The 11,489-nt window shown below is 42.1% G+C and overlaps 1 protein-coding gene across 1 annotated transcript in view; it reads right to left on the reverse strand.

Moving 5' to 3' along the window:
- LOC109959649 (breakpoint cluster region protein) overlaps positions 1 to 11,489 on the reverse strand; it is a 38,483-nt gene that overhangs the window by 3,428 nt on the left and 23,566 nt on the right. The window contains exons 5-18 of the mRNA XM_020599174.1: positions 9,406 to 9,591; positions 8,262 to 8,369; positions 7,971 to 8,031; positions 7,812 to 7,864; positions 7,576 to 7,716; positions 4,994 to 5,115; positions 4,513 to 4,678; positions 4,203 to 4,322; positions 3,924 to 3,999; positions 3,727 to 3,831; positions 3,524 to 3,598; positions 3,128 to 3,225; positions 2,752 to 2,883; positions 307 to 366 (exon numbers count right to left, since the gene is read on the reverse strand). Coding sequence (XP_020454830.1) covers positions 307 to 366; positions 2,752 to 2,883; positions 3,128 to 3,225; positions 3,524 to 3,598; positions 3,727 to 3,831; positions 3,924 to 3,999; positions 4,203 to 4,322; positions 4,513 to 4,678; positions 4,994 to 5,115; positions 7,576 to 7,716; positions 7,812 to 7,864; positions 7,971 to 8,031; positions 8,262 to 8,369; positions 9,406 to 9,591 — 1,503 coding nt within the window. The remainder of the gene's footprint in view (positions 1 to 306; positions 367 to 2,751; positions 2,884 to 3,127; positions 3,226 to 3,523; positions 3,599 to 3,726; positions 3,832 to 3,923; positions 4,000 to 4,202; positions 4,323 to 4,512; positions 4,679 to 4,993; positions 5,116 to 7,575; positions 7,717 to 7,811; positions 7,865 to 7,970; positions 8,032 to 8,261; positions 8,370 to 9,405; positions 9,592 to 11,489) is intronic.

Here is an 11,489-nt window from a genome sequence, read left to right on the forward strand (position 1 = left end):
TAGTTGTTGTCTTATAGTATTAGATGTCAAAGCCTGAAAGCTGGTTAGAACTTGACTTTCAGATTTGTGAAACCTTTATTTCATTTGTAAAAATAGGGACATTTCAGTGCTTTTCTTCTAATACAGACCACATCAGACCGGGTTTAGCTCAAGCATCACTTACATTTGTCAGATCTAGTCTAGCCTGTTTAAAACACAGTTTCAAATTTCCCAAACTTTTATTCTATTTGTGAAAGCAAAACAACTTAAACTCCAACTTAAACTTGTCTGTTAAGTCTTTTTTCACTGGACTGGTTAAAAACTCACCCCATTCATGGTGATGACTGTCCTCTGCCAGTCTTTATTCTGCAATGTCTGAGGATCCAGCTGGAAAAAAGATGAATTTTTATTTCAACAGTCACTTCAGATTCTCTCCAGAATTAGAAAACAGGAAGTATTTTGCCAGTATCAGCTTTAAAATGAGATAATCACTATGTTTATATTAAAATACTTAAAAGAAAACAAATATTTCTGTGAATTAAGTTTACTTTTTGTATACATAAATAAATTCAGATAAATATACTGTAAGTATCACCTGCTCAATGACTTCTCTCAGCCTCACACAAAGACAAACCCCATATGGTCAGGTAGCATTAACTCATGTCAGGGATCTATTTTAGTCATCTGACTAATACCAAACTGCCAGACTGTATTTACAGTGATCAGGCATGAGTAACGTGACAGGATCATGTGCCTGCCACTAAGTACTAGGCCTGTCCAACATGGCAGATGTCCTTGAACCCAAGTAACAATCAAACCTTATTCAGATAATCCTTTGTTCAGTGATTCAGTTGACCTATGGAAAATGAAAAGGTTTTTTTTTCTAAAGGCGGTAGGTACAATGCTGACTTCTAAATGTCAAAAGATGTCAATCCCAACATCACCAGAAAAAGAGAAAGATAAAGCAAGTCTGTTCTCAGATGTCGCTTCCTTGCATCCAGTGCACCTGTCCACAGCTCACCTCCTACATCTTTACCTTTGGTCTGAACAGACCGCTGCGGATTGTGTCCCACAGATGGGCCCCTGTAATTGGGGGTTGCTCTTGAAGCCGTGTCTCCCTCTTGCTCCTGACCGCTACTGCCTCGATGCACACCCTGCTCCTCATTAGGATTACTCTCACTCATCCATTCTGGCATGAGCTCTGAAATGTTACTTTCTCTGACCGATGGCAAACAAACAAAGAAACCAGTGCTGTTCCACAGAAATCACACTTCTCTAAACCACTGCACTAACACTAGGACCAGATCCTTCTTCCCTGACAGAAGAGCCACTGATCTTTTTGCTTTGACAAATCCTGATGATCCTCATGGATGTAGCCCAGTTGAAATATTACAAAACTTTGTGCCATGTTCACATCTTGGCAGTGATGGACTCCAAATCCTGTCATTCCAGGAACAAAGCCATGCAGCATGTTTGCCTCTGTGTTGTTCTACTTCCCACGTGGATCTGGGGGATTTGCTGAGAATCCCATCCTACCCTCATTACAAACATGCACACACCTACCACAGTGGAGAGTGCTGGCTGATAGCTCAGGTAACCCGAACAGGATCCTCTAGGGCCAATTAGTGATCCGTACTAGGGACCTTTAACATTAGAACTAACATATACTTTGTCTTCCCCATGTCTGAAACAATACTGTGTTACACTGAGAAAGCTTGGAAAAGACATATTTTACAGCCAGCAACTTATTTTAAATTCTTCTTTAATTTAAATGTTTGTATTTTCTATTTTCTTCTCTTTTCAGTAAAAAAAAAAAAAATTTTAATATTTTCCCCCCTTCAAGCATTTTACACCTTAACAGTTTAAATAACTTTAAGTTGTACTTATTAGATGGGTCGTTCTGTCACCTTTAATCACTTCTTCTCAATTTGAGAAGTACAAACTGTTTTACTTCCACTCACGCAGACCTCAACAGAGCAAGCAGAAAGGCCAGCGTGACACCACAGGTCAAGAAAGTGTCTTAAGCACACAACAAATGTCCTCTCTCCAGGCTGCTGGCCTCTGGAGAACATCACCAGTATTTAACTGGCAGCACTCACAGCTCCTTTCCTCTAAGACCCCATGGTGTTTTGACCCTCAGGTACAGAAGGAAAAGCCTTTCATTGGCTGATCAAAAAGCCCCCACCCTCCACCATCATACTGCAGAGCTACATGTGGTCAACCCAGAGTCTAATCCACCCTCTGTCACAACACCCTATCAGGGGTCAAGCTGAAGTGACCCAACCACAACCTCATAGCTCATTCCCCTGCCAGTAATGAAGGGCCCCACAGTATTATACAGTAGTAAACTTTCGGTTCCCTGATAGCCTAGTGGTTAGGGTGCAGCGGCCAGGGTTCAAGTCAGGGTTGTGTCAAATGTCAACATGCGAATCGCCGGTGTGACGATTCGCTGTGACGACCCATAACAGGAATAGCCGAAAGTGACATTCATACAGTAGAAAACTTTTCCACTCAGTACATACAGAATCTTGAACCTAATTCTTTTAAAATACAACTTTAAATAATACATACCAAATGTTTGTTTGTTATATATTTATTTTTACAGTATTGGTAAAATGTAATGTAAAATTAATATTGTAAAATGGTCAAATACTGGACCTCAGAAACCTAGTGCTGGGTTGGCTCTAATAGAAATCTTAAGCTATACCAGTCTGGTCCTCCAAGTATTTCTCAAAAATCCTTTGCTGTGACCTTTCAATGGGTTGCCCATACCTTTATCTGTCCTTTGGCAATAATCTTGTCTGTGATCTCTCCATCCTCTTTGCTCTGCTTGGCTTTGCTGCAGCACTTCTCATAGCAGAGCAGCCTCAGGGTTTGTGAGCTCTCCAATTCAATCTCAAACTCCTTGCAGGGAAACAAAGAAAACGCATGTTAGGATTCAGACCTATGCACAACAATATGATTGTATTCAGAGAACAGTTTACTGAACATCCACGGCCTGTTTCACAGCTGCTCTGATTTAATGTAACAAAATGATATCTGGGGGAAATGCAGGCTACATGCTGGCAGCGTTTCTTGTTGCATCATGTACAGTAGATGTATTTGTCTTTGTAATATTCACTGTCTGCAGTCTGGTTTGCACTCTCACCTCGTTCCAGCTGGGCTCTGTGGAATCTCTATACACCCGTGTTTTGGCTTTGTTGACAAAGTAACCGAACGAATCCACCTCCAGAGAGCAGTAAAGGTCTGGTGGGCAGAGGCACAAGGAGTTTTAACTGATGAATCAAAGTGAAAGTAAAAACTAAGGATCCATATTAGTCATCTGGTTGAAACATGCCCAGTGTATAAGACCTGCTGGAGACAGCCTGTACACAGTGTTCCTGCCTAATCCCACTTGTTACCCCTGCAGCTGCCCTCCCAGCTGACAGAAGCACAGAGAGAGGGTGGGTGCAGCTTATGAGACTTGACTAACACAGCAGATGATGGGACACCACGTGCAGCCTCTCAAAGTGATGCAGCAAAAACAGGGAAACAAGCCACTTACTTAAGCTCTGTTTGATCCCTGATGCAGAGTGGACGATGACATTCAGGAAGCCATATAAACCAGAAGATTCATCATCTATGGAAAGAAAAGGAGAGAGCTCAGGTTGACATAAAATACAAAAACAAGGGTATAATAATAATAATAATAATGATCACTTTATTTGGCCAAGTATGTTACACACACAAGGAATTTGTTTACCTTACCTTCCTTATTCATGGTCATTGGAATGGTGTGAACAGTCTGGAGCTTCACACATGAGTTAGTGAGCATCTGCAGCTCCAGAGAGGTTAAAGAGAAGCTTTTAAAACCTGCAGAGGATGAGTTAAGGAAAAGTCAAGACACACCAAAACTGACATCCAAATAATATTGCCATCATACGTAAAGGGAAAAACCCCCTCACACTTCTTCTGCTGCTCACGAATAATCTCCCTCCACTCAGCACGTTCATAATCAGAAGAGATGAGAAATGTGAAACCCTGAAAGACAGCAAGGATAATTGTACTAGAGTTTACTGTACCTCATATTGTAATGTCCTGCTGTCAACAGCAGAGGGCGGCAGGAGCCAGAAATTGTTCACTGAAGGTACAGTACAACACATTCCCAACTCCCAACCAGGTAAAATGTTTCCTCCACTACTTAAACGTATTGAAATATCCCTTGTTATGCGCTACTGACTGACCTTGCCATTTCTGTTGGCCACTCTGAATGCCATGTTGGGGGACATGAGAAGCAGCAGAGATTCTTGTTCTGCCAACTTCTTCCTCAAGCGTTCAATCACCTTAGGTCCTTTGGTGGCTCTCTACAGATACACATCAACAAGGTTAGTGTAATGCAGGGCCTGCTGTCTAGACTACTGCTTCTATTCACATGTGTCAAGTTCTTCATTGTATTTGAGTTTGTATTCAGACTTTGATACAAAGCAGTCACTGTTCTGCTGTGTCTGCTCTGTGTTGTGTTGCTAATATTCTGTAGTGTGTGTACATCCTCACCTTCTCTCTTTGGATCTCATTCTTCATCTGGGAGATTTTCACCTTCAGAGCATCGATCTCCTCATCCTGGACCAGAGGGATGGGGGTGGACTCACAGTCCTCAATGGCCTGGAAGGTCAGGTCAGCCAGTGGGGTGTACCACTTACAGTCATACTGCTGTCCTTTTCTGTTGGAGGACACATATGCATCTTAAACTTTCTAATCTTCACCCAACAAATTGTCATGTTAGCCTGTTTTTTTTTAGCAGAATGTGAAGCCAACAGTATGACAGACCATAAGTTTGCAAACACATTTACAAAACTGGTGAAGAAATTAAACCTTTACCTTGCTTTGCAATTATTTTCAACAAAGCATAATTTAAATTAACAACTTCATTGTCTGTCTGGGTGGAGTGACTCCCCAGCAGAGATTTGAATCAGTGGATCATATGGGTCACAAGCCTGCATCTCCAGCCTCCGGCTGGACGCCGACCTCAACTCACCCTGCAGCCTGTTTCTTCAGCTTGGTGCAGAGCAGCAGGTCGGTGAAGAGGAAGACATGACGGAGTTTCCTGGAACCTTCGACCAGCTCCACCATGAAACGATCCCTCAGCAGCTGACGGTTCTGCCAAACGGGAAACCAGAAATCACATCACTGCGCTCACTAATGAAACTGGGGTTGAGAACTGAGATGTTGCTGCAACAAAAACAAACAACTGCATCACTAAGAACTGCTGAAGGTACAGTATCTAAATAAAGTTTATACTGATGCTAAAGTTAAAATGGCTTAATCTTTGGTTCACAAACAGTGATTATGGTCGGACGTCTATGTATGCTTGGAATTAGTGTGCAGCCTGAGGTGATGCTACTGCTTTCAGACAATGCTACCAAAGCTCACAGCAGGAGTAAACTAAATAATAAACAATATATCATTTCTGATGTGACCAAAACAGGTCAGTGCCCAAAATGTTTCCCTCCAATACTCCGATGATTTTCTTTACCTAAAATCTTAATGTCTTATAATTTCAGAGCTTCGCCAACTCATCGTCACCCTGTCCGGCCTGAGACTAAAGGCGGATGTGATGACACCTAGTTCTTCCTGCAGCAGCATGCATCTAAAGTTCACCATCCTTGTTTTGATGTCTGGGCTGAAGGCTGTTTACACTGATGCTGCCCATGTGCGAATTTTCCATCCCACGCCAACCACAGTTTGGCAAAAACAAGGAAATCATTGCAACATGATTTTCCTTTGCCGTTTTCTGCACACTCCAGCTCAGTACTGGTTGGTTACAAGCATGGTGGCGAGGGCCTTAAACATGTTCACTGCAGTGCTGGTTTCAACAAGAGGTGGCAGATTTACATCAGGTCATTGTTTTGTCACACAGACATTGCCACAAACAGTCAGTAACCCAATGGACAAACAAGAGCTGTGGCTGCACAGTGCTCACACACTTGTGACACTGAATGTGTTCCTGTTTTTAATGCACTATAATCAGGCATTGAGCACTGAGCCATGTTCAAGAGGAGAAACTTAAATAATCTCATGGGTTTAAGTGGTCATGGTAATTACAGGCAGCTACGGTGCAAAACATCAACCACGGATGCAAATGTAGCCAAGATCGCGTGCAACAACAAACCAATAAACTGATTATCATGTGCTGGCTTGTTATCTGTCAATCTATACAGAGGAATGTTTCCAAGGACTTTCTTTGATTTAAAATCCCACCCTGGTGAGCAGGCCCACTTCCCAGGAAAAACAAAGGAAATTCTCACTCAGGTCATTTGAATCAGATCCCCGAGATGGAAGGTATGGGGGGCGGACAGGAGGGCCAGGAAGCCATGGGCAAGTCGGTGCACAGCCAGCTGGCTGGAAAGTAAAGTTGTTGTGGGTCATTTCTGGAAAGTAGAGTTGACACCACAGCAGGGAAGGATGGGAGTGAGCACAGAGGTAATCAACGGGTTTTCCTGGTTTGCGACAAGAGACCCTTGCCTCCAGTGTTTAGCAGGGCTTTGTCATGAGCTTCCTCTACAGTCCACTTCCTTCACAACTAAAGCAGACAGGCTGAGATGATTCAGCAACAATCTGACTCATACTCCAGTTTTAATGCAGCTTCCAGACACTTTGTGTTCTGAACTTTTTATCAGCAAGATATGACAGAACTATGGGGGCAGATATAATCCTGAATTATGCAATGCTGGTATCTAAGTAAAAGCATAAATAAAGCGATCTAAAATACTCTAGTCTGTTCATTTCTGGGATAAAACGGAACTGCAGCACCATAAAATCAAGGGTCCTGTCACTCAATATTGTATTATCTATCACTTCAGTATTATGTAGCCCAATTACCATGAGTGGATTCAGAAAGTATTCAGACCTCTTTACTTTCTGCGCATTTGATTGTGTTGTGGATTCAATTTTGAATGGATACAATCGCCAGTTATACACTATGGTCAGGGCTGTCTGAAGATTGATCAAGAATCAAAAATCTCTTACTCTCAAAAGTATTCTGCCTCTTTGCTGTGGTACTCCAGGTGCACTCTGTTTGCATTTAACCTCCTTTAGAGCTGTAGACTCTTGTCTTGTTATGTTTTGTGTTTTCAGGCATTTCACAATAATTTTTTGTCTCTAAAATGAGATATTTGTGGGGGAAAAGCCAGAATACCAGAAAAACTAATTTCTCCTAAATCCCAATTACACATCAAAACAAAAGGATTGCTGCTATACAGAAGACTAACAAAAAAGGGTGGAAGTTAAAAGCATGCAAGAAGTCAATATGGCAGGCCATATGTCACTTTGCCACCCCACCATTCAAACCACTGAAGTTGTTCCTCGCAAAGAGAACACCTGCTCTACAAAGAGAACAAGCTTAATTCGTTTTCTGTTCTACCAGCAAATATCAATAACATTACATTCAATCAAATGGAATTGGTGGAATATATATTGGCAAATAACCAGCAAATCCTGCGTCAGCTGGAAGTATGAAGTGGAAGAGGACCTGAGTATAATATGGGCTTTTCAGCCCAGAGTCAAAAAATCATTAGTATAACTGTGAGATGATGTAGTGACTGTGCTTGCCACACTGACCTCTCCCTTTTTAACTGTCATGGACTGTCTACGAGGGGTGATCTCTTCATTAATACTGGACAGGAAGTTCTGAGAGATGCGTAGGGCGTCCTGTAACAGCGGATAGTCCGGGTGGCTGCAGGGCGTGTGTTTCAGGAGGTCCTAGAATAAACAGACATGATGACAAATTCAATACCCCCAAAACTCTCATGCAGACAAACAGTTGCTCCAAATGTTTATAAGGCAGACTGACTTACATGAAGAACGAGTGTGCTGCGTGTCACTCTGTCCACAGGCTTGTAAAGAAGAGCTGTGGAGGAGGAAGAGTCAGATCAACGGGCCCAGTCACAGCTAAACCACTTATAGCATATATTGATTAATGTAGAGGCTGGCCATCCATTTCACTCAGTACTCACTTTCCAGGGAATTTTTAGCCGACTGGTCTTTACAGTCCTTTGTGCTTTTGACCTTCAGATTCTGGCAGGAAGATAAGATCGGAGGGGGTGGTGACAAAAAACTACCCTCATTAAATCAGAGCAACTCCCCCACAGTGCAATTAAAACAATCAGCACTGCTGTAAAGAGCTGCACATCTCTTAACACTGTGAGGACTGCAGAAAATCGCCCTGTCATCACTTGTCCCAGGCAGCTGTACAACATCAAACACTCGCCTGCCGCAGTCCTGCTGTGTGTAGTGTGATTACATACCTCAGATATCTCTGCAAACTGAGCATTTGCCTGGCAGCACTTGTCAGCCGTCTCCACAGCAACCTTATAGTTATCCACAAAGGCCCGGTACACTCCGAGCTGGCTGGCCTACAGGGCACAAGTAGAATACAGATTGGATTCATTCCCCAACAGCAAAGGTAGATTTTACTAGCCCACGACAGGCACTGTGTATGCTGCATGCTGTTCTCAGGACGACTTGGCATAATACTAATACAGGAGTAATTAACACAGTTCAACGAGATACAGTGCTTGTGTTTTTATACAACCTCCTGTACATATGAATGTTTTTGATCTTCATTCAACAGCTCTTATTCAGTGACCTCCTATAGAGCGTTTTGTTCTCCTTCACTGCTCGTCATGTGGTGTAGTGAGGCTTTTATCTGGCTGGGAGAGGACTCCAGGCAGTCTGCTTACATGCAAGACCCACTGAGCATTACTAACAGCCAAAGACTCTCACTTTCTTCCCCTGAAAGACTCCCCTTTTTAATGATCATTAATGAACAAGGCATGACATTTAGGGAGTGCTATACTGACATGTTACTGACATGGCAAATGTCAATCTGTTTGATCAAAAAGAACAACATATAATTTGATGCTGTGAGGTTATCTGTTTATGTTTGGTCTTCTTATCCAAAGGAGGGTTGTGTGTGGTTACTAAACTAAACACCCCTAATGCAGTTACACAAGTGCTAAAGTGTTAGAAATCAAACAATTATCTCAACATTACACTCATATCAGCCCACCAGATATGTATTCGACTGCTCTCAGACTGTTTACTTGGTTGGCTGATGGTGTCCTGCTGTGTTGAGATCAGGCCAAAAGATGTGGAAAAACAGGTTTTTGTTACTTTAGCTCTGAAACATCGTTATGGCATGTTTTTCTCCAAATTCATATCTTTAAATAATTCAACCTATGAAAAAAATCAGAGGGATGGTTGGTTGTGGTAAAATCATTTGTACAAAATAAATGGATTTCCAAAATCAGTGGTTACCTGGTATGCTTGTGTGACTGTACATAGGCCGTAACACAAATAAAACAATTCTCCACATACTCAACTTGCATTTACAACATGAACATTTTTGTTTCCTTGGTTGTCCTACTGATGCCAACATCATCCCCATACCAATTTCTGGAAGAGGTCGCCCACACACTGCTGGTGGCTCCAGTCCTGGACTCTGGGCAGCAGTGCATCATAGAAGTCCTTGTGAATCTCATGAAGCTCTGGTACCTTGAAGAAGATGGTCTCTATTTGCTGGATGGTCAGCATTGGTTGGGAAGTGGTGGCTGCAGCCCTCAGAGGCTTCATAGGCTGGACAAATAACCACAGTCCATATTAGAAAACAGTTACTGGATGTACAGTAAAACAACTAAGTCATTCAAGTTCATTTTCAACAGCCTTTGTGAGCAATAGCACAATTTCAATTAGTTTTAGTGACCATATAGAAAGAAGACACAACTAGGGCCAAAAAACCCCTTATTAAGCGTTTACAGGAACAAGTTAAACTGCATTAGAAAAAAGCACAAAAGCATCCCTAACATTATTATTTATCTTTTTTTTTTTATTAAAAAATATGTGTGTGTCCATTTAACAAGTCAAAATCAGGCTACACGCTCACCGAGCAGCGGCCACTGTGACCACATGTGGTAATTACAGGATAGTGGTAAATGCTAAAATGTAGTGCAACAGTAACACAAAACATGAGTCACAATGTCATAAAGCTGACTCAGTCATACCATCTACACAGTAATATCTAACAAACGTTGGCTAAATGAATTAGCTGTCGTTAGCTAAAACCAGCTACATCGGACCAGACCAGCAGTATACTGAATTGATCAAGGCTATGTTTTATCATGTATGAATTAAACTTTCATTTGTAAGAAGAAGAATGGGATACTTCTTTGTTCAAAAATATATACTTTCACAAACTAAATCAGTAATGTCAGTTACAGTATATGGCAATACCTATCAAAATTTGGCAAACTAATTAAGCTAAAGTTAGCCATCATAAGCTACTGGTCACACTGCTGTCTCCAACATGCTTGCAGCATTCTCAAAGACTCCTCTCACCCTGCTCACAAACTGTTTGACCCCCTGCCCTCTGGGAGGTGCTTCAGAGGCCTCCGGACCAAAACCAGCAGATCCAGGAACAGCCTCCCCCCCACAACTGTCTCCTTACTGAACTCTGTCCCCCGTTAACCCCCCACTGCCTTCCTCTATACCACTACACACACCTCACCCCTTCTCATCTCTCCTCCCAGGACTAATGCAATACACCCCTGCTATCTGTAACACTGAAGTGATCTGTTAACAGGATACTGCTCTGTATTCATTTGTACACTGTTCATATGCAGATATATTTATCTTTATCTTTGCACTATTTACAGCCATTGAACTGTTCACTCATGTAACTTATCTTCTTATTCTGCACTGTTTCATCCCATCTCATCCCATTGCACTAGTGTTCTATAAGCTTAATATACAGTGGGTACAGAAAGTATTCAGACCCCCTTAAATTTTTCACTCTGTTATATTGCAGCCATATACTAAAATCATTTAAGTTCATTTTTTTCCTCATTAATGTACACACAGCACCCCATATTGACAGAAAAACACAGAATGTTTGACATTTTTGCAGATTTATTAAAAAAGAAAAACTGAAATATCACATGGTCATAAGTATTCAGACCCTTTGCTGTGACACTCGTATATTTAACTTAGGTGCTGTCCATTTCTTCTGATCATCCCAGAGATGGTTCTACACCTTCATTTGAGTCCAGCTGTGTTTGATTATACTGATTGGACGTGATTAGGAAAAGCCACACACCTGTCTATATAAGACCCTACAGCTCACAGTGCATGTCAGAGCAAATGAGAATCATGAGGTCAAAGGAACTGCCTGAACAGCTCAGAGACAGAATTGTGGCAAGACACAGATCTGGCCAAGGTTACAAAAAAATTTCTGCTGCACTTAAGGTTCCCAAGAGCACAGTGGCCTCCATAATCCTTAAATGGAAGACGTTTGGGACGACCAGAACCCTTCCTAGAGCTGGCCGTACGGCCAAACTGAGCTATCGGGGGAGAAGAGCCTTGGTGAGAGAGGTACAGAAGAACCCAAAGATGACTGTGGCTGAGCTCCAGAGATGCAGTCAGGAGATGGGAGAAAGTTGTAGAAAGTCAAAGAAAGTCAACCATCACTGCAGCCCTCC

This window comes from Monopterus albus, unplaced genomic scaffold (genome assembly GCF_001952655.1).
Source record: "Monopterus albus unplaced genomic scaffold, M_albus_1.0 scaffold40.1, whole genome shotgun sequence".
Classification (NCBI taxonomy): Eukaryota; Metazoa; Chordata; class Actinopteri; order Synbranchiformes; family Synbranchidae; genus Monopterus; species Monopterus albus.